Below are 22,882 nucleotides of genomic sequence, written 5' to 3'. Positions count from 1 at the left end.
GTGCCGCCGGCCGGCCAGCCACCTCTGGGCTCTGGGCTATGCGCTCTCTAAGTCGAGGAATACGACTATCATCTGCGAAGGCGAAGGCGATCCCAGCTATGGCTCGCTGATTTATGGCCTCGTCGCGTGTATTTATTTACAGCTCGCTCCGAGTGACAAAATAACGCACAATAACTCAAGTATTTCGCTTATCGCCAGCCCACAAATCTCGCCTGGCCCCGACGCGACGGTCCTAGTCGGGATCGCCCTTGGCGTTGCATGCCGCACATTCAGGCGAAGGAATCCATTGGATTGGAATAGGGCTTGAGGGCCAAATTAAAGGAATTCAAGTGCAGGGCCCTCAAGACGAGGCAATAGTGCTATAACATTGCACATTACGTGAATTTTGGAGCTCTACAGTTCTAAAATGTCTCACTAAAATGAACACTCACCTGATCGGGTCGCAGTCCAGGTGGCACCCAGGTGTACTCCTCCAGAGCACATCCGCTGTCGTCGTCAGAATGCGACTGCCGCTGCATGTCCATGTGGGGGCCGGCCAGGAAGGGAGCGTGTGCCGAGGCGGACGTTCCCGCGGCGGGATGATGGAGCAGCGATGGCGGCGACGGGGTGGACAGCGCTGGCGACAGCTGGTGGTGGTGCGGTGGAAGCTGGGCGTTCGAGTACTTGGCGGTCGAGGAGCAGCCCGAAACAGCGGGTGAATACTGCGGGAGACCAGCTCCTCCCGGTCCGAGAGCGAGTCCGTGGCCTTGGCCTTGGCCTGGTCCTGCGCCCAGCGGCGGCAACTGCTGATGATGGGGTGGCAAGTACTGCTGGTGGCGTTGCAGGGGCAGTGGGGAGGTGGGCAGCATGCCCGCATTCTGGGCAACATACAGAGCGCTGGCCGAGGAGCTGCTGGGCAGACCCAAGGCGGATCCACAGCCAGCCAAGGCCGGCGGCGGGGGCAGGCCCTGGGGGCATCCGCTGGGCGAGAAGTGGCGCGGCAGGGTGGGAATCTTCTGCAGATAGGAAATCTGCGTTAGCGGCGTCCGGCTGATGGGCCTGCGGAAGAGGTGGAACAACTTTAGAGTCGAGCCTTGACTAATTCAAATTTAATAAAAATCCCAATTAAAGTGTTTCCTGCATGGATGGGGCTTAGACATGGCGGGTTGGAGGTTAATCTCTCGCCGCAGAGATCTCGGATCGTATCAAATTGTTAATGTAATATAAAACCGCAGGGCAATCATTTTCGCATTGTATTCCCTTTGTAAGTCGCCGGATTTATGCGGTTTTTCACTTCCTATTTCTGCTCGCCGTCGCTCTGAACAAGCTGTCAATTTTAGTTTGTTTTTCATGAGTTTTTTACTCGTATATGGTTTTTGTTTCTGGTTTTTTTTTTCTTTTTTGCTTCAGAGAGGAAAGGGAATTGTTTTTGCAAACGTCAAATGAAAAATATACGCTTCATGGCACTTACACAAACAAATCGACAGCCAGCTTCGCGTTGCTGGCGTTGTTGCTGTTTATCTGGCGCTGTTCCCCGGCCCCAAAGTCCAAGCCCAAAGCCCAAGCCCATGCCCGAGCCCGCAGGGCTGTCGCCGTTGTCATTCATGTTAAAGCCTGACATTGTTATCGCATCAGCTCGTCCTGGATGCCCTGCAATCCATTCGCTGCGGCGTCAGCGGCTGGAGCTTTCAGCGCGGCATTGGTTTTGCTGAGCTTTTGTAATGGCTAGCGATCATGAGACTAATGGGTTAAAGCTTGGAGAAAAAGTACTTTGAGCTTTAAGAACACTCCCTAAATCAGAAACTGCCGTTTTGTAGAGCATTAAGCATGGCTCTCCAACATCGGGGAAATGAACACGCACCATTTCATGCCAGTTTGCTATATCAAAGGATAACTGTGCATTGTCTGTGCAGGCACATTCGTGTAGAACTTTGACTAGGGAAGGGGATTGAGTGGGCTGGGACAAGGATGGGGGCGTCGACTGTACCCCGAACTGGGGAAATGTGGAGTTCATGCGGGCGTTTTATCAAAACAATGCTGTCCGCCCTTTTGTTGTTTTAACCAACCAGTGAATTCTTTGTTTCATTCTCTCTCCCTACATTCAACATTCAACATTCAACATTTTCCAATTCCATTTCTAGTCGAGCAGCCATAGGGAGTTGCTAGGGATTGAGGGGGGGAGGGATGTTGGAGCTGGATCCACTGATGTGTCAATATCTGGATGCGAGTGCGAATAAATGGTGTGGAGCGGTTGCTGCGGTTTGCCAGCAAATTAATTGCGCAGATTTTGACTCTCAATGGATGCCATAGCCAACAAAAATCGTTTGACATTTGAATTTTTAAGTAGAAAATGCTGTACCCTCGACGCAAAAGAATGCTTTTGGCGAGGCGTGGGACTGAGTATGAGGACTGTAATTGTTAGGGGACTGTGAGGGGACTGTGAGGGGGAAACGGGAATGGAAATGGAAATGCGAATCAAAAGTCGCTGGACATGCACGTGCAGCGTCCCAGCTGGATACGGCGGGCACCAAAGTGTTGGCCGCTGTCAAATCAGCTGCATTCAAACTCAAATTACCAGGCCAAACAAACGGCCCCAACTGGGGACTGGGCACTGGGGACCGACCGGCACCACAGTCGGAGCTCCCCAGCACCAAGCCGCTGCAATCTCCAACTGTTCCACAAATGAAAAGCCAACCGAAACTGTGCCTAAACACAAAATTTGTTGACGGTCCGCGGCACCCAGAAACATACAGAGAAAGAGAGAGAGAGAGCGAGAGAGAGAGAGGGTGGGAGACTGCGGGTCCGTGTTTAAATTTATAGTACGACTTTTGCCAGCCCCATCCAAACTTCCAAGACCACATCCAGACATCCACTCCGGCGACCTGCATTTCTTTCCTTTTGTCCCACAGTTGTTTTTGCTCTGCAAATTTATTGTTGCAACGACTGCAACGAATTGCGTAAAATTGCCACAGCAATTGTGGCAAGTTTCAATTTGGTTGCAGGTAGGCCTGGTCTCTGCTGCCTGGTCTGGCAGGCAGTCTATGAAGTCATTAAGGCCTGCAGAGAACAAAATGGAAAGTGCAGAAGCACACGTGCTGTGCTGTGCTGCTTTATGTGTGCGTGCCACAAATGTTGCGCAACATTGTTGGTAGCATAAAAGCGCGCGTTCCGATCTGCAGCTGCTGCTGCCTGCCTGCCACTTCTCGTATTTGCATTGATCGACGACTGGACTGGGGACAGTAGAACCCTCCGTTCTCCGTTCTCCGATCTCCATTCGCCATTCTCCCTTCGCACCAATTACTTTGGCAGTCGTTGACCCAGAACTGGTTTTCTGCCCGTTCTAGGGCCCTTTTCGAAAACTAGTTCAAAGCCAGGCATCGGCATCGGCATCCAGCGAGAAGGAGAGGGAGGGCCATTGATAACCGCAACTGGAGGTGGGAGCCGAGGCTGCAGCTGCTGTCTGGTGTCTGGTGTCTGGTGCAGAGTCAGTGCCTATATTTAGCCAGATCGGAGCTTTATCTGGCATCATCCCAATGAATGATCATTATGCGGCGGACGGGACGCGTTGACAAATTGCCAAAGCTCTCGAGCGATGAGCGACGGCTCAATGCCCGGCCAAAGACGGCCTAAACGATGGACAGACAATGGCTTAAAAGGTTAGCCTCAAATCACTTTGGCACTTTGTGTGCGGTTTTCTCAAGTCATTTGTGTGATTTGGGTTAATGTCGACATTTCTGTCTGTGTTAACAATCCGAGGTTGAACATTTCTACAGCGAAAGTTACACCGTGCAACATAAAAGCAGGTTCTTGTACGGCTTCCGTCTTGTGTGTGTTTCCCTCCTGGCCCATACGCCTGCGGCAGGTGCGTTTGTACTCCCATCAAGACTCGTTTCCGTCTAAGTTTTACGAGATCTCTCAGCTGGACAGCAATTATGTGGCAGGACTGCTCCTCTCTCTGTACCTGTCTCTACACATGTCCTTTTATTGTTTTACCATCCCTTGCAGGGCCACAAAACAGCAGGCAAACCAGCAGAAAGAACAAAAGTTTATTAAAAAGCTTCGCCAGCTTCGTGTTCGCTGCGATTGTCATAAACGATTTTTGAATTGTCCATAAAACTGGCTGGCAGTGAAAGGACACGGCACGGATGGGAAACCTCGTAAAGTTTCTATGGGGTAGAATGTCCATATTCCCCGTGGCCCCACTATCCCCCTCCCATAGTGACTGACTGCCTGCATGGACCACGACACGTTCAGCCGCGTCTGCCTTGTCAACATGACATTTGGCGTGTTGACATTTTTATTGACTTTGGCAGGCGGCAGCGGTAGCGGCGGGGAAACAATTTTTTGTTCGCACTCAACCTGAAAGTTGATTAAGAATGTGAGTCCTCCCCCCTCCCGACAACTCCATGGCATCCCAGCCTCCGTTCGACAGGGTGGTCTCTGCCGGGCTTGGGTGCCTTTATTACGCATACGCCAAGTGCCACTAATTGCCGGATGGAGGCAACTGTACTCTACCGATGGCCCGCTAATTTTTTGTTTCAATTTGCCAGTTTAGAAAGTTGCATCATTGTATATGGCTTATCTTTGGGTAACAACCAAACCAATTAAAGGTTGGGCGGCAAATATGTTGCTGCCACATCGCTTGTGGCTCTGCCTCTGCAGCTTCTTCCAATTCATTTCTGCTTAGTTCCTCTGGCTTCTCTGCTCTGCTCTGCTTTGGTAACGGGCAGGAAAATTGTTTTCCGAGCGTGCAAATTTTCACAGCTGCAAACAGCAGAACAACTATGCCAGCAATTTGTGTGCTAAGCGGCAACATTGAAGCGGAGGCCCCATCCCATCCCATCCCCAATGCAACACTCATCCGAGGCAGCTCTGAGAGCCAAAGACACCGCGAGCTCGAACGCAGACACAGACACACTCTTCGCTGGAAACGAACGTGCAACAGCAGCAGAAACCAAAACACTGATCAGGTTTGTGGAAGAAGCAGCTCAATGTTATGGCTAGGAGAACGCATTGCAGCAGCTTTTCCACTCCTAGTTGCATCATCAATGCAAATTTTCTGCAGGGGCGGCCGGGAGAGGGTTGCCGGGAGAGGGCCGCCGCAGAAGGTGTGTTGTGGCCAAAGTTCCAATTTGTTTTCATGGTAATTGATTCAGGGCATTAATTTTTATTCGAAGCGGACACCAATTAATTCCAAACTTTGTTTGCCAATACATCAAAGAACAGAACACAAACGGCCAGCAGACGCATCATGTGCTGCGTTGCTCTGGGTCGCCCACCATTCCCTCATTCCCACCTCCAGGCTGGCCCACAGAGACTACACCTACCCACTACCCCCGTTCCTTTGGACCAACTCCATCGCCAACTCAAGCACCGCCTGGCTGTGTGTGTTCCACAAGAGGAGGAGGAGGAATAGCAAATGGAGGAGGAGGAGGAGGCCTACGGCATCCATTTGGAGACGTTGCCTGGCTGTTGGCTGCTGGCTGCTGGCTGCTGCTTCTGCGGTCGTTGTCTTTGGTCTATGAACTTGTTTTCTCTGCTCTGCCTCTATCCACTGTGCCTCTTGTGCCCCATACCTCGCCTGCCCCTACCTGTGGCCCCTTTCCGCACTTATTTTTTAATTGAAGCCTCTTTGTCTTTGGCTCTTTCTGTTCTTTTTTTCCACCATCCATGCTTTTTGTTCCTTGTCGTCTTTGGGTTTTTTTCTCTCTACGACTTTTTGTTGCTTTGATGCTTCGATTTTTATACTACATTAATGCTGGCTTTATTGCCGGAGTGATTATGCTCAATTTTGTTTTTGACCATAATTACATTTCGTTCTCCTTCCCGCCCGGACACGGCATCCGTTAGGTCGAGTGGCTTGGAACTCGGGTCTGCTTTGGTTTTGACGATGATTCGGTAAACAAATTGGCATTGATTGATTTTTATTTGGCCGTGGATCCGTACCGTACCGTACCGTACCGCACTAATGCAAACAGATGAAAAAACAGAGTGCGGGAAATCACGCTTTGAGTGTTGGCAGACCTCTTTGAGTCTCTCTGCCGTGTGTATCCATCGGATACATTTGCCTCGAAGGTCAGCCTGAAGCCTCAAATTTCGAGCTGTGAGATTTCCACTTGATGGCACTCCGAACAGAATGCAGGGCATAAATCATCCGCTTATCCAGGGCCAGCAAAACTGCATTCAAGACTAGAAAACTATAATTATTAATGACACATTTGGATGCTAAAACATGTCGGCATCGGCATTGGCATCGGGATCGTCATCGGCAACGGCATAGGGGGGATCGGGACTGGCGTCCAGTCCAGTCCAGTCCAGCCAAATCCGATTTGATTTATGTGGCTTGCATCTCAACAAAACTGTTCACAAATTAACCGTAATAAAGCAGACTCTTGTGGTTGTTGCTGCTGCTGTGGCAGCCGCTGCCGCTGCCGCTGCTGCTGCATGTTGGCTTATTTTGATTTATGGCCAACTGAAATTGGAATCTAATTTCTTGGCCATTAACAAAACCAGCAGCAAAGAAATTGTGTTCGTCTGCCTACGCAGAGAGCTCTCTGGAGTATCTCGTTGGCTCTGGAAGAGTGCACAGGGTATTACGGTGTTGGCCAGAAGCTTGAGATTCTCCTACAGGCAGCCCAGTCCAACCTTAAAGCAATCGATTCATCACAGGCTATTAAAAATAATTCAGACTTGTTTATCCCATCATTAGATAACCATAACTCTCAGTTTCGTTCTTGTGAGAGCTATATAATATAGTAGTCGCATTCTAGCAATATCTTTAGACCATCCGAAACAGAAAGGCGGATACCAATCGGTTCGCAGAGATTTCCATGCTTTATTAGATCAGAAAATCGGTATATAGCTGACGAGGCAAACCAATTGACGCAGTATTGTAACTTTTTAACATTTTTTGGCCATAGAACCAATCAGCACTTTCGAATGAGCGGAATATTTGAAAAATGGTGGGTAGTGGTTGGAAGGTAGGTCTAGCCATTTGTGAGGAACAGAACCACAAACACCTTTACACGAGGTTTGTACACAGAGAAGATGATAAGGGTACAAAACATTCCTGATTTGCCTTCAGATGATAATCGAATGGCACATCATAAATTACGAATAAGTGCCGCCAAATAATCTTGCCACATTGCCAGATGACAATCGTATCAAATAGCTCTCCTCTCACAGGAGCCTCTTTCAGGGTATTCGGGACTTCGGGCCGCCTGGCTGGCCAGCCGTTCGTTTCTTGTGATTGGGCCAATGTTTGACAAAAAGCTAAAACGGTAAAGTGCACTCTAGCACTAACTGTTCTCTGCGGCTCGTTGACAACTGGCAGCCTGGCAGCATGGCAGCATGGCAGCACGGCAGCACGGCAGCATGGCGAAAATAATTAGCTGCTAATTGCATTTTATGAGATGCCCTGACAGTTAAATGATGCGGCAGGTTGCAGGCTGCAGCGAAAAGGTCTCTGCATTGTGAGGATGGGCTGGAGAGGCGAATGATATTGCTGATTTGTCATTTACCCGCCGGATGGCGATGAGAGAGCCGATTAGAAGGTGCCCCACTCGCCATGCCACATGCTCAACGCCAGACTCCAGCTGGGACAAAACCTCCACCGCGTCGCTCCGTCTAATCCCCGTTCAAACAATGATAATGCGTGAAGCGTCAACTACTTGCCGCCTCCGATACGGCCGGTCCGCTTATCACTCTCGGAGGATCGCACTCAGCCACCTGCCCCTGCCTGCCGGCTGCCTGGCTGCCTGGCTGCTCCGCGCTGGTAGCGAGCTCCAGAAACCAGCTTGTGGCAAGTTCAAGAGCTAACGAAGCAGGAATGCAAAGAGTGTTAATGCAGGCTGCTGCTGCCACGGCTGCCGCATCCAGTGGCATGCAGGCAATTTAAATGCAAAAAGTGAAGCTGTCAATAAAAATTACGCGACTGCCTCCACGCTGCCGCAGGCCGCTGGCCGCTGGCCGCATGCCGCATGCCCCTTCCCTAGGCATTAATTTATTGCCTTGCGTGTCTGTGTGAGTGCGTTAAATGTTTAATTAATTAGATCTAGTGGTGGTAGGGGGAGGCAGATCAGAGAGCGGTCTCTATATTCTCCACTGAGGAATTTCCTGTTGTCTGTCTCGATCTGCGATCTGTCACTCAAGTGTCAACTTTTGGCCAAATAAATCCCAAAAATCCACAACAATCCCTTTAGAAAAACGCACTTGTTTCTTGTTTTGATGTATAGTGTATAGGAAACTCCGATCTGAGCTGAGCTGATCTGAACGAATCGCTTTGATGTGGGCGCAGACAAGTCGTGGAGTGGGCTCCAAACTGATTTCAATTTCAATTTCTCTCTCTGCCCTCCGGACACTTTGACAGCAGCTTAAGACGCTTGAAAGGAATGCCTCAAAGCAGCTGAAAAGCAACGAAAAGAAGGGATCGCCTTGTAAGCCGAAACATTGGATGCCCTTCGATGTTGGAATATTCCTCTGGCAGCCAAACGATGGGTCGAAGCCGCACTACCTTCTTCTAGGGTACAGAATTCACAAAACCCTATTAATATGCGAGGCAGTTGTGTTGGCCATAAATGCGCATAAACATGGTCTAAGCACGCCTGCCTCTCTGCCTCTCTGCCCCCAAGTGCCCCTCCTCCGCGTGGGGTTCGAGGCAATTAGCATGGCGAACATGTTAAGAGGGAGAGGAGCCTCTTAATGGCCTTGCTTTATTTTCACATTACCGTGGAAGCAAAAAAACAGTAAAGCCAAAACCTGAAAACAGAAACAGAAAAACTTAAAATAACAAAAACGATAACAAAATCATATTTTATCGCCATGCATAAATAAATCACAAAGCCAGTGTTGTTGCTGTGGCTGTGGCTGTTGCTGCCTCGTACTTCTCTGGCGCCGTCTGCCAAGTGGCAAGCGGTAAGCGGCAAGAGTTGGCCAATTGTCTGGGCCGTCAAGTCATGCAAGTTGCCGCCATCGTCACCAGCTCCATCTCCATCAGCATCGCGAGGCTTTGGCTCTGGCTCTGGCTGCACTTTGTTTTTGTAATTAAGTTGCATCTGCAACAGAGCCGATTCACAGTGCCACGGCTCTGCCACGCCTACAAGACATGTGGGCATTTGTCAGGCGGCAGTGAAGGCGAGGCTGTTGCATTTTGTGGCCAAGTGCTCCTAATGGCTTTGTTAATTAAAACCAAAATCAATATGAATGTGCCGCAAGACCTCTTCTGTGGCAATCTCCCTCTGCCCCTCTGTGGCCCCATCATTCCTGGGAAGCACACATATTTCCCAAGCCCCCAAACTCCCCCCAAGTATTTCCCTGATCCGCGCTGACCATTCAATTTGAGTATTCCCGAGAACAGTCCGGGGAATGAAAATAAAAATATTTTCAAAAATACCTGCGGAAATTCTTCCTCTCTCCTGCCCGTCGAAGACATCAATTTTTGTCATTTCGAGGTCCGAACAAGTCGTAAATGTCTCTCCGTGGCACCGCCCCCTTAACACGCCGCGAAGACTGGACCTGAGACTGCAACTGGGAGTCTTGGTCGGAGTTGGAGTTGGAGTCGGAGTCGGAGTCGGGTTCGGGCTCGGGTCCGGGAGGATCCCGGTTAAGCTCTCAAGATTTATGCGGCATTCGATGGCAGTTAAGATTGAATTGAATGCTTAGACACGAGCTGAACACAAGTTAATTGCCAGAGTTGGATGTGAATGCGAATGTGAGCCAACCAGAAGCCATTCGGAGTGACAGGGGAAACAGGGGGATGGGGCCGGAGATGGGGAAGTGGCTGTGACTGTGACTGCGGCTGCGGCTGCGGCTGGGCGAAAGAAATTATTGCAGTGCAATTTTTTAATAACTTCATTAAGCGATCCCGAACGCTGTCGAAACCAGATTCCCGATGCCGAATCTCGGGTTTTGCATAGAACTGGTACATAGAATGTCGAGTGGAAATGGGGGACTCTGCGCTCTCCATCGATTGCTTCGGGGCGAGTATTGCGTGTGGCTACCGGATTGCGGGGAGGGGGAACAGGAAGGGAACTCGGACTCTGAGTCGGAGTCATGTCAGGGCCCATCAAAACGGCGTCTGTTATTATCAATAATTATGCTTTGATTGCCTTCGCCCCGGCCCGCATCGGTTCGGTGGCAGTTCCTGTTAGCAGGCCAGTCGGCATTGCAGCTCCAGCTCGGCTTCCAAGTGTGGGGCTGCTCTCTAATTTGCAGTTGCCAAAATTCATCATCATCATCATCAGTGGCATCATGATCTCGTGGCTATCAGCATCATAATCATCATGAAAAACTAATTGAGTTGTGGCTCCATATCTCTCTCTTGTCTCTGTCTCAGTCTGCTGCCAGTTCGTTGCCTAAGTCTTTTGTTTTAGGGCCCGAACCTTGCATACTAAATCAAAGCCCTTAAATGTCCACAGAAATATATGCCAATATTGTGCTCCCCCCGCCCACCTATGCAAAAAATAGAAGGAGGAAATGTCATGCGGCTGCGGGAAAACAATCGCCGGCCATATTTCATAAGCTGCGTGCCTGCCATCCACAAAACACAATAACTTAGGCATACTCTCGCTGGGGCCCCGATATTTGCATGGCATTATGCAAAATCATGACATGAAAGCGGAGCCAGAGCAGAGTGCAGCAGTGCAGCAGTGCAGGAGCGATGCAACAGCCTATGCTGCAACCAGTGGACAGACACGGACGGAGAGACACTCAGAGGCAGAGGCAGAGGCAGAGCTGGACGGACGGACAAAGGCCTCTGGTAAATCACACTTTGGCAGTTGTCGTTTGTTTACCGCCGCAACGGCCGAAGAGGCAAAGCGGCAAAGCGGCGTATGCGTAACCTGAGTATGCCCCGGTAAGAGGAGAGTCATCGGCATCCCCCCGACTCCTACTCCGACTCCGATGTGAGTGATGCGTATAGGCAAGAGAGTGGAGTGGGCCGGCCGCGGCAGCAGAGTGCAACGCAGCGCAACGAAACCAGACATCCAGCGGCTGAGGCACACTGGTGCAAGGTGTGATCACAAATGGTAGGTAGAGTGGGGAAGATTTCTTTGTTAAATGCAAATTAAAAGAGCAGGAGGAGCCGTACTACAGGGTTCTGGTTAAACGCAGGCAGTGGGAACTATTAGGGGTAATTTTGTTGATAGTGGGAACGGCCCCAAAGAAGTTATTATTGTGGCTACGTGGGAGAGCTGCCACAGAATTGTATCTCTACCAGGGTTCGGTGGAGGGTGGCAAGATTCAGATAAAACATCGGAGCTCCTGGATGGAACAGCTATATTCATTTATAGACCAAGGAAATGGTCTTTAGCATTCGAGTTGGTCTGGAAATTGGTTTCCAGATGTCCCTAAAAGTTCTTTTATCATCGGTTTTGGGGTAACGATTAAGAAAAGAGAGATACTCGTATTCTCGCTGAAGATCCATATAATCCCTAGCTATCTCAAAGCCGATTTGGCCGTAGCTGCGACCACTGTTTAGGCGGGTTTCAATTTCAGGCTGCCAAGACAAGAACAAGTTCCCCCAACTTGGGCTGTCGCTGGCCGTCGGCTGTCGGTTGTTGCGTGTATCTTGCGGTCTGGCGGGGATTGGGCTGCGAAGAACACGCAATGTGTGTTCATTGACTTCTGCTTTAGCATCACCATCTCACATCGACTGCGGCTCCATCTCCACCTCCAGCTCCAGCTCCAGCTTCAGTTTCTGTTGGCTGCCAACTTGCGCAACAAGTTGCTGCCGACTCGGGATCTCCTGCCGCAGGCAGCGGTAATCAATCATTATGCGACCGACCGGGGCAGAGGCAACAAAACTTATGCATTTAAATTGTCAGCAGCAGCAGCAGAAATGCTAAATGCGAATTGCAAAGGGAGGATAGGGAGCAGCCAAATTGCATCTGACAAATGAACTGAGATGCCAGGCGGAAAGTTACTCACTCATTTGACTCCTGCTGCGACGAGCCGACGCCGACGCCGACACCGACGCCGACTCCTGTGGCCACATCCGCTGCTGCTACGGCTGCGGCTGCGGCAGTGGCGCTCGTGCTCGTGTCCAGCTCATTGAAAGTGAAACTGATATCGTGGGGATCCTTAAACGGCTTCATGCTGCGCGGTAAACTCCGATGCCGCAGGCTCAGATTCAGGAACTGTAGGTCGCCGGCGGTCAGAGGTTGCAGCACCGCTGGTTGGGTAATCCGAGCCGGCAGCGGGGGCACAGGACGTGGCTGCTTCTGCTTGGGCGGCAGGGCGGGCTTGGGTGGCTCGGGGGGCTCCTCTTCCTGCTCGATGATCTCCAGGACCTGGGCCGTGGCCTCCGTCGTCTCCAGCTGCAGCTCGTAGAACTTGGCTATATTCTCGGTGGCCTCCAGAGGACTGTACTGCTTGCCCCTGACCAGATCGCCCAGGTGATCGGCGTCGATCCCGAAGAGGAAGGGATCGTCGAGCACGGTCACCCTGGCATTCCGCTTGGTCAGCTCGCTGGACGGCTCGCTCTGCGGTTTCGCTGCCTTCGCCGGCTTCTCCGGCCTGCTCTCTCCCTTGACGTGGGCTCTCAGAGAGCGCAGCAGCTTTTTGCTGCGTCGCGGCGAGGAGGAGAGTGGAAAGAGTGGGCGACCTGCTGTCGCTGTCGCTGTCGGTGTCGCTCCTCCTGCAGCTCCTTTGGCCACTCTTGACCCTCCTGCTACTCCACCTCCTGGCTGGCTGCTATCTCCCAGATCAATGCCATCGTCCACATCTTCTCCGGCATCTAATTGCGCCGCGATAAAATCGCCATCGCCCATCGCGACCGTGTCGTACTCCTGTCCCTCTCCCTCTCCTGCTCCCGCTCCACGGGCCGCATTGTCGTTCTCCTGATTGGCTCCGGCCAGGCGCTGGGCCGCTGCCTTGCTATAGAGCTGTCGATAATATTTCTGCTGGTCGCCGTACAAGAAGCAGACGCGCCACCATTGTTTGCATGCCAGCAAATTGGCGGTACGTGGCACCATCGCTGGCTCCATGCTGCCCGTGGCAGTGGCAGTGGCAGTGGCAGTTGCAGTCGCTGTGCTTGTGGCAGTGGCAGGGGCCGCTGCAACGTCTCCTCCGCAGCCGCCTGGCGGCGCTGACAGGCTGCTCATGTTGCTTATTATTATTGTTCTTGGGTCGTAATTATTTTTCAGTTCGCGTTGTCTCTTCTTGTTAGCAATGACATTATCCTTCTTTATCCTGGTTTTTCCTCCTTTTGGTTTTTAGATTTATTTAGTCTTTTATTTTAGTTTAGTTTTTTCCTAAAAGAATTGTTTCATGTGGCATTTAATTAGTCGGGAAAGCTCCACTTTTTTTTTGTACTTTTCCATTATCCAGCAGCATTTCAACGATACGGAATTTTCATTTTGAGGAAAACTCTACTTTCACAGAAAGAAACACAAAGCCAAAGTCAAATCTCTTTGACCGATGGCCCATAATTTACGCTCGAAACGAGATGGAAATCAGTGAAACAGAATCAAGGCCTGGCCAACACTTTCGCCGGGAAATAATCATCGAAAATTTCTGTGGACCCTGAAAATTGGCAGTTGCGTTGCGGCCTTAATAATGATGGGGGATTGGGATCTAAGGCAAATAGCGAAGTGTACACGTTTACCGGTAGTAATCGTAATGGCCAGGCCAGGCCAGGCCAGGATGATGATGATGATGATGCCGGCCAGTCAGCCATCAGCCATCAGCTATCAGCCGATTAGTCACGCCTCTAATAGAGACACAAGGCACGTAGAGGAGAGCACCGGAGGATGGTAGAAAATGTGGAAAACATCTTCGCTAAGTGCGAGGCCAATGCAACTGCAATGCAGTTTTCCATGGCGGCGATGCCCTTGTCAGATAATAATAACTTCATCTTCATCATCATCAGCGGGAATGGGCAATGGCAATGGCAATGGCAAAGGCAACTGCAACTGCAACTGCAACTGCAACGGCAGCTGCTGCTGAGGATGAGGTTGAGGTTGAGGATGAGGCAGCATCAAGTTTGAGTGGTAGCCAAATGCCTTAACAGCCATTCCAGCTTGCCAACAACCCATACGGCCCATACCCATACACGTGTGTGTGCGTCTGTGTCTTTGTCCATTCGAGAGTGCATTAAGCTCCTTTTAGCTTAGTGCTCTTAGAACTTACAACTTTTAGCCAACTCCATTAGGGGGCATCGGAAAGTAGACTACCAGCAAGAGGCATGCGAGTATTTATGAGATCAATGCGAATGGAAGGAGGGAAGGCTGTCAATCAAACGTGGAGGCAATATTTATCAGATTACCAAAGGCTTCAAGATCAAAGATCACTCGAAATACGAGAGAAGTCTGCTTCCCAGGCAGCCGTGAAGCCATCAAGCGATCAAGCCATCAAGGGGGGCAGAAATTCCAAGTCACTCAGAAAGACTCAACAATTGAGCCAGGAATTCCAGTTTATTTCTCCCCCCAAACGAGTACATAATTGAATTATAAGGAAGAACAAATGCAATCATAACTGAGAGCCCCCGCCCACATAGTTCTACCAGGCAGCATCGGGGGCTGCCGCTGGCTTCCGGCTAACACAAATACAAACACAAACAGAACTGAAGATGATTTCCAGCCACAACAAAGTTGGAGACCTCAGCACGCGATCGCAGGCAGATCTGCAGTTAGAGCTCGAGAATCGAGCATCGGGAACCGAGAACCGAGAACCGAGAACCAGAAACGGCAATAGGCAACGGCGGGTGTGATTAGAGCCCAATGAGTGGGTAAGTGGCTGGCCATGGGGGTTCGGTGGGAAAACCAGTTTACAAAAGAAAAGCGGCACTTGCGCATGCTTCACATGTGCCACAAAGAGGCTCGCGATTAAAACGCGATCACACAATAATCATAAAGCAAAAATGGAGTCCAACCAACGAATGCCCAAACAAAGACTTCCGGCGATGGAAAATGGCAGATGGCAGATGGAGACTAACGTGGAGACTCTGGAGCTGGTGCTGCTAGTGCTGCTGCTGCTGGAGACTCTGACGAGTGTCGGACTTAATGCCGCCAGGCACCGTTAGTATTTATTGATGCCTGCTCGGACATGTGTAAGTGACGCCCGATCACCCGATCGATCTATGTATAGTTGTCGCATAATTTATCCCCATAGGAAATTGCCAGAGCTCTAGCGCCTGACCCAGTGCCAGTGCCAGTGCCAGTGCCAGTCGGTCGAGGGGCCTCGGCAAATTGATTGAAATCAATCTGATCGGAGGCATCTCGGGCATCTGAGGCCAGGCCGGATAACGGTACGTATATACATATGAGCAATTTGCATACAACCCAACATCAAATCAAGCCAAATACAGAAGTGCCTTTTACGACTGTTATTAGACACATTTTTAGTGATTTTTCCCATGTTGCGGCATGATTTTAATTCTGTTTTGTTCGCTGGCGGCTCTGTCATCAATCCTCAGATGCAATTACCCAGTTTGTCAGGATTTCTCCCCCTGGCCCCACTGTACGTATCTTGTGGCTAGTGCACTTTGTTTTATGAAGCCTTTTATTGCCGGACATTTGTCGGGTTTCAGGTTTTCATTGCCAGCGGCCAGGGGAAAACTGCGTGGAAAATGGCTGACAAGCGCAATTAATTTTATTGCTATTTATGCAGATTTTACTGCGAGTGTATCTCCAACTGCGACTGCGACTGCGACTGCGACTGTGACTGCCACGGCGGTGAGTATCTCTAATTTACAGGAATGCAGGTTAAAAAGTCAATTGCTTTGTCTTGGTTTACTTTCCGTTGGCTCTGGCTTTGGCCTTAAGCCCCCAACCACTGCCCCAGCCATTCACCGCATTCAACCTTTTGTTGTGCCCTGTCCCGCCGCCTACTTGAGCTGCCCCCGAAAAGAGGGGCTCGAATTGTGTTATCAAGAATCCCATTCAGAGCTAGAGAGAATCTGGCATATCTATGGACTTATCACTGCCTGGTTAAGTGGTTTAGAAAGCCGCCGCAGACATGACAACTCATTCAGCCTCCCCTCCGCTTGCAGCATCAGATTCCAGCTTCCAAATGCTGCTGCAACTGTAAAATTTCATAATTTATTATGCAGTCTGATGGCCCAATGGCAGCTGGCACATTTTCCAATATTAACATACGAAAGCCAGCAGACAACAGCCACCAGCCAGCAGCCAGATAAACAATGAGAAATATGCGTTTAATAGAGGTCTACACACAATGTTGACTTCTTTCCGATTCTAGTACCATAATACGGTGCTCGGGTGGGGTGTGGCTGCTGGGGAGAGATGTCTCACTCGCGGAGACAGCGCCCGCTAATGGATTAACTTGTTTGTCTATTTTATGCCCCAACTATAATTTAGGTTCCTAAAGCTCCACTCCGCTCCGTCTTGTGTTCTGGGGTTCTGCCGTTCATAATAATTACACAGCCCAGGCTTAGAGGCAAACGTGTTTTCGGGAAAGTCGGCTCTAATGAGGCATTGTCTGGGCAGTCTCATATTTCATTGGGCCCCGATAATAATCTAACGCCTGGCCTAATCGGGCCGAGTGGCGAGTGCTAAATGCTTTTGTCTCGTCTGGAATTGATTGCCCATTAATGGAAATTTGTCATTCCCATGGAATTTCTTCGCTCTGTTTTGTTTCAATCAAATTTTAATTTGCGATTACACTCGGCACAGTCTTGGTGGCCCGCAAATAAACAAAGCGCAGCGATTCGAGGTGCAAAATAAATATCGGACTGGACCCCGCCTCTGCGCTGCTCTGGCTGGCTGTGTGGGCGGGTTGCCGCTCTAATCTGTGGCGCACTCGTGTTAAATGTCAAATGCAATCAAAACAGCGTCGCGGAAAAGGAAACGCCAACGAGTGCTGCTCCTCCATTTTCCAGGCGAAACCCGTTCGTTCGTTCGTTCGTCCGTTCGATCGCTCGGCTTATCGCTGGGGCAGATGTTTGGGAAACTAACGCGGCCCGACAGAATGACAGATCAAATTGGGTTTTGCCTATCGATGATGATGATGTACGACAGAGTAGCAGCAGTCCCCGCCTCACTCATTCCCACATTCGAGTCTCGTATCGTATCGTATAGCTTTATTTATCGCTTCCCCCTCTGTAAATGCTCATAACTTGAGCTACATTTGCCAGCCGCAATTTCCATGATGAATGAATGGCCAGCAGTCACACGAAATAGTTCGTTAATTGTTCGTTAAAATGGACACAAAACATGTGTAATATGCAAATGATTAGTCGAGAGAGGACTTTCGGCTGTGTTTTCATATAAAGCTGGCACAAAAGACTTGGCCAACGAACTCGATTTGACATAACGAAAAGTGGTTATCCAGTCTCGGCTCTACCTCTGGCGTTGGCTTTGGCCTCCATCAGGTTGTTGACCCACTCGTGTGGCGTCGCCTTGTGCCCCCCCACCCCTGGATCTTTGTCATGCTAAACACACACTGATATAACTGTAAAGCGGCCAATCTATTCCCCACATTCCGAGATGAGATGAGATTCTTTTCGTTGGTTTTCCATCTTCTCTTCATAGTCTTCATGCTCTGGCAGTTTCCGAGTGGCCATCCGTCCGTCCGTCTGTCTGTCTGGATGGCCAGTGGAAACTAACAAATTAACACGCCAGTTAGTTAGAGGCGTCGATTTGGGTTAAGCAGCAGCCGCAGCAGCGGCAGCGGCAGCAGCCAAAGTGAGGGAGAAAGTTGATGCAGTCGGAGCCATAATTGAGACAACTAGTTGCCCCAGCGCCGCAACACACCATAAACAACAGTTTTCTTTCGATTTGCTGCCTGCTGTCTGCTGCCTGCCACCCGGCGGCTATCCGTATATAATTACGAAGAATTTCTTAATAAAGCCAAATCAAAAACGAGCTGTGCGAAAATTGATTAGGTTAATCGAGGCTCTGGCTCTGGCTCTGGCTCTGGTGTAACCAAGGCGCTAGCGATAAAATATTGTGGCAAATTGTGGGGTTCCGTTTCGGGATCTGTCTGTCCGTCAGGCATTCGAAGTTTATGGATATCTGGCGGGAATTCTCTTGGAATTGCTATCGGCCGAGCATTAAATTTAAATTGGCATGTCAAGCAATTAGAAATCAAAGATAAATTCTGACCAAAGCCCACACGCAGGTACACACACTGACTCGCACACACACACACACACACACAGGTGCAGTTGGTCGAGTCAAAAGTCTCTTGTCAATAAGGTGTTTTTCCATTGCAAAACTCATGTCGGCGGCCCACACACACACACACACGCACGGGCTCGGATTCGGATCGGGACTCAATTGCTAACAAGCCATTGTTGACACATTGCAGACCATGTAAGTCAATTCCATTACAATCGGCGGTGAGGCTTGTGGGTGGCTTGAAGCTAGAGCCAAGCTCTGCTACCACTGCCTCTGCTCTCCTTCTGGCTAATTGGATCAAGAGGTACTCCAGCGGCAGAGAAAGCCGCGCACTGTGTGGCTCGGTAATCAAATTATTTTGGGTTTTTGCCAGTGTTTTTATGGCTAGACAAGTAATGTGCAGCTTGGACCATGTTTTATGGCTCAGAGCGGGTCGTAAGCCTATTTGGTTATGACTTCATTCCGCGATGCTGCGCGGCGCCGCTGCGGCTGCGGCTGTGGCATCCGCGGCAATGGGAAATGGGGAATGGTGAAAGTGCGCAGCAAGCGGCGATTAAAATTTAACGCATCTAAATAAATCAAATAAAGTGCGCTGCTGCTGCTGCTGCTGCTGCTGGCACTGGCTTATGAATGCCATTACGCTGTATCCCGTCAAGTTCGTTGCTCAACTCTTTCGACGACTTTCGGCACACACACACACACCACACACACACATACACACGTACACACAAACAAACACTTCTGTATGACTGACCGATTCTGACTCTTTGATAAAGCCCATAAAAATATTATGCTGGGGCAGCCGGGCCGATGCCTGTGCCTCGAATATCAAATCGGCCTCGTATTTCATTTGATTTTTAATGTAATTTTATTGCAGCAGTTGCTGTTTCTGTTGCTGTTTCTGTTGTTGTTTCTGTTGCTGTTGCTGGTATCTGTATCCGTATCGTATGAAATGCTGTGGAGACAATGTGGACTGGCCCTGGTCGCACCTCACTCGGCACTTTGGCGGCTTATCCGCTGCCGTCCGCCTTCACTGGAGGGACCCCGGATCTTTGCATACTTGAACGCGCTGCGTCGCGCTGTATAAGGGGAATGGGTATTCCGATCACAGCTTTTTGTGATCCTTTTTCGCACTTCACTCGACACTCGATACTCGACACTCTGCACTCTACTCTCTGGACACTGAGATATGGATCGCTCGGGGAGCGATGCGATTATTGATTTCACTCTAAATACCGCAATCGGGCATTTGTGTAAATTGGCAGTTGGCAGCTTTTTTGTCAGCTGCGCTGCTGTTAAAATGGATGTTGTTTTTGCGCACTTTGCACCGATCTGGTGCGAGAACGGTAAATGACAGATCTGGCGCAAGATAACATGAACCGAAATCGACATCAACGGGGCGACCCGAAAACGACCACGGAATGAATGAACCACCGGTCGATGGAGGTACGAAGCGCACGGCAACAGGTGTAGAATCGGATTGGCCGAACGATCCCAACCACAATGTGGATCATTCGTGGAGAGACACGCTGTGAGGCTCTCTGTGGATCGCATTTGGTTGAGCTTGAGCCCTGAGAGAGAGAGGCTTTTTGGTAGCGGGCTCAACCAGCTCAAATGATCCCATTATAAAGTCCCTTAAGTTATGAGCAGAAGATCTTTAAGCGATAATTGCTGATTCCGTAAGGATATTACCAAATAATACAGAGTATCCTGGTATAACTTGTTGAATGAAGCTCATTCATCCCAGAAGTATGATACAGTTTCAGGGGCCCGGTGTGCCTGTGGATCGCGTTTGTAAATTCATTGAGTGACTTTTCGTAAGATATTCAATTGAAATATCTAGAAACAATTCGTTTTTAATGTTTATAGAAGCTGGAATATATTTAGGATAATATTCTTTGCTGGTAGAATAAAAATAAGCCATACAAATAATTATAAATTGACTTAAAAGAATTTCGAAATTGCTTCAGATGCTTAATCGAAATAACATCCACTCCACACTCAAAGCAAGAGATACGCTTACAGAGAGATAAGCTCAATTTCGCGTTTCTCTCTCTCACTTTTTTCTGTCTGGCGACTCTCTGGCTGTGGATCGCGTTTAGTGGAGAGGATCTGAAATATAAAGTGCACCCCAGAAGTATGTTACAGTTTCTATCGAAAGTTAGTTCCCATGTAAAAGGTTTGTAGATTATATGTATATGTATGTAGACATGGAGAGCATTTTGAATGTTTACGTAAGGATTCACAGAACTGATAAGTAAAGGATTACTTTTATAAATATATATGGACGTTTTAATTAAACTTTCCGACAACATATTATGAAAGGCTGTTGATAAATATGTATTTTTTGTTTAACTGACAATAGTCAGATCTTTGTAGAATGTAAGTTTCAGGGAGCGCCGTTACATGTACATGCACATGTAGTTGAATAGTTCCGTAAATCGACAAATGTCGATCGTGTCGCCACTGAGCAATGCATTTTATCCCCGTGAAATCTCAGTCGCGAATGGCTTCTAGCCCTATTTATTTAACTCATCAGAGAGTGACAAAAAGCGCGTATGTCAACCTTGTTAGCCTTGTGAAGAGTTCAAGGCTAATTCGCCATTGACCATGTTAGTTGGTCACAGCAACCATATGCTTTTGCTGGCCCCAAGATCATTAGGCCCCCCCTGTCAGAGCATGACATTAGGCCGGTCTCTGGGCTAATTAGATGGCAAGCGTGGAACGTAGTGTGAGCGGAAATGCTGTTTTTGTTGCACCAAGAGGTGGTCGAGATGCTTTTATGGTTTTATGATTTATGGAGCGGCGGCAGTGCGTGGCGTGTGAAGCTCCCGAGGTGCCGTCGCCATCAAAGATGCGTGTACTCCGAGTACCCATGGAAGGGTGCTGTACTGGTTTGAAAATGAAAATCAAATGCAATTAGCTAAGGCCTAATTAGGGACTTAACGAATTCGTTCTTTGTGCTACGGCGGGGCTAGGATTCGAGGCTAGAACCGTGGGTAAGGGTGGGGACAGGGTCAGGGCCTATCAGGAAATCAATTTGGCTAATTGCAAACATAATGACCTCGTTTGTTGCCACATTTCGTTAGACACCCAGAACCAGCGCCTGAACGTCAGAAGAGCAGCCCGAATGTGCAGACAACGTTTTGACACGCCATCGCTGGGACGGGGGGCGGGGCTCGTTTATTAGTGAAATAAAATAACCCCCAAAGTGTCATCAAATCAATGCAAACTAGCGCCGGAATCGAAGTCAGCGCCAGAGCCAAAGCCGAGACCAAACGGCAGTCCGAGGGGGATACAAAGTTTTTCCGGGCAACATTTGGTGCCATTAAAAGGGGCAGGAACTGGGGCAGCGTGGTGTGACGGGGGCTGACTGACGTCTTCGAAAATGGGCAATTCCATTGGCCCATTAAAGGCCGTAATAATGGGAAAAGTTAGCGCCACATCAGGGGCACAGGTGTGTCCACAGGCATGGAAATAGTTTTTCCCCATTTCCTCCTTCCTCTTTGGGGCTAATAGATTCCTGCTCTGATGTGTGCCGAATCAATATGAAATCCCTGAAGATTACTTTAGTTCTGTATGTCCTGTTGTCAATTTTTGGCAGTCTACAATTTGTATACGATTCAGACCAAGATCCAGCTAAATTGGGTCCATCTAAGCCTATTTTTCGGACTGAAGGAATATAAAAAAATATCAGAAATATCATTAAAGCATTCTTACAGCACTGGCAAACGAAAGTCCTCTTCTTTGCCAACCCAAATTGCAATTTATGAGGCTTGCTTTACTGTTGTGCTAATGCGCTAAAAATCCTCCCAAACGAGAAAACACCCGAAATAAAATGTATGTAAAGAAAAGGTTGGGTCGTGTGACAAGTCCTCGTAATTTTCACGGCAGCCTTTGGCTGTTCGAGCTGGAATTTCCATTTCCATTTCTATTTGCATTTCCATTTACCTCGAGACTCAATGACATTGACGTGCCGCCTTCACACAATTCAAAATAGTTAATGTTGCCATTGTGACTGGCACCGTCAACAGCCATAGGCCACCATCCAGCGGCAAAGAGAAAGGAATCGTCGTCGTCGTCGTCGTTGCAGTTGTCGTCGTCGTATATCAACTTACCTGAAACGAGAGCGAGAGAGAGGGAGAGGGAGAGGGAGAGAAAAGGGCAAATATGAAATTGATTTATATACGAGTCATGTGCAAAATTAACAAGAAGGAATAACTATAAACCATTCCTTATTTATGATGGTTCGAAGGTTCATTAATTATGTCATCTGCGGTTTTTGGGCCGACGGCAAAGGGAGGCTTTCATGTGGTTAAGGGTTAGGGGTCGGGTCGTAATCAAGGATTTCCCATTGCCCTCAAAGCGGTGAAGGGAAGTGAAATAAGTTCGTCCTCGAAGGAAACTTTTCGCTCAACAAAAGTCGGAAAGCGAAACAGAGCGAACAGCCCGAGTTGGCCAAGTGTAACAAAGCCATATCAATTACCCAGGCAACCAACAAAGCCAGAATATGCTGCGAGTATAAAGTAATTTAGACCCGAGGGAGAGGAGCAGAGGAGCAGGGTATCCGTATCCTGGCCAAGAACAAAGGCCCCACTAACCGCAGCGGAGGAACCACGGACTGGGACTGCCTGGGAAGGGGGTAGTGGGTTGGGGTTGCGTCTCCGACTGTTTTGTGGTGTGCGGAAATGCACTGCATTGTTACCAATTTCAATACTCATCATTATTATGGCAAGGCGGTGTGCAGGGGAGTGGAGCGGCGCGGAGCTGGAAGCCCCGGAGTGCCGTGGAGTGCATGTGTTCCATCTACGTGCCGGCGAAATGCA

General features: G+C 49.3%; 1 protein-coding gene across 4 annotated transcripts in view; it reads right to left on the bottom strand.

Moving 5' to 3' along the window:
• pk (prickle) overlaps positions 1-22,882 on the bottom strand; it is a 53,628-nt gene that overhangs the window by 5,405 nt on the left and 25,341 nt on the right. For 2 of the 4 annotated variants that reach the window (XM_001360158.4, XM_015183611.2), the window contains exon 2: positions 432-1,038. In XM_001360158.4, the coding sequence (XP_001360195.4) occupies positions 432-1,038 (607 nt within the window). Of the gene's footprint in view, positions 1-431; positions 1,039-1,450; positions 1,674-11,904; positions 13,590-22,882 lie in introns of those variants that run through there. The other 2 variants (XM_033378865.1, XM_015183612.2) reach the window with 2 other exon arrangements.

Source organism: Drosophila pseudoobscura, chromosome 3 (genome assembly GCF_009870125.1).
Source record: "Drosophila pseudoobscura strain MV-25-SWS-2005 chromosome 3, UCI_Dpse_MV25, whole genome shotgun sequence".
NCBI lineage: Eukaryota > Metazoa > Arthropoda > Insecta > Diptera > Drosophilidae > Drosophila > Drosophila pseudoobscura.
This window is presented reverse-complemented; position numbering and strand designations above follow the sequence as displayed.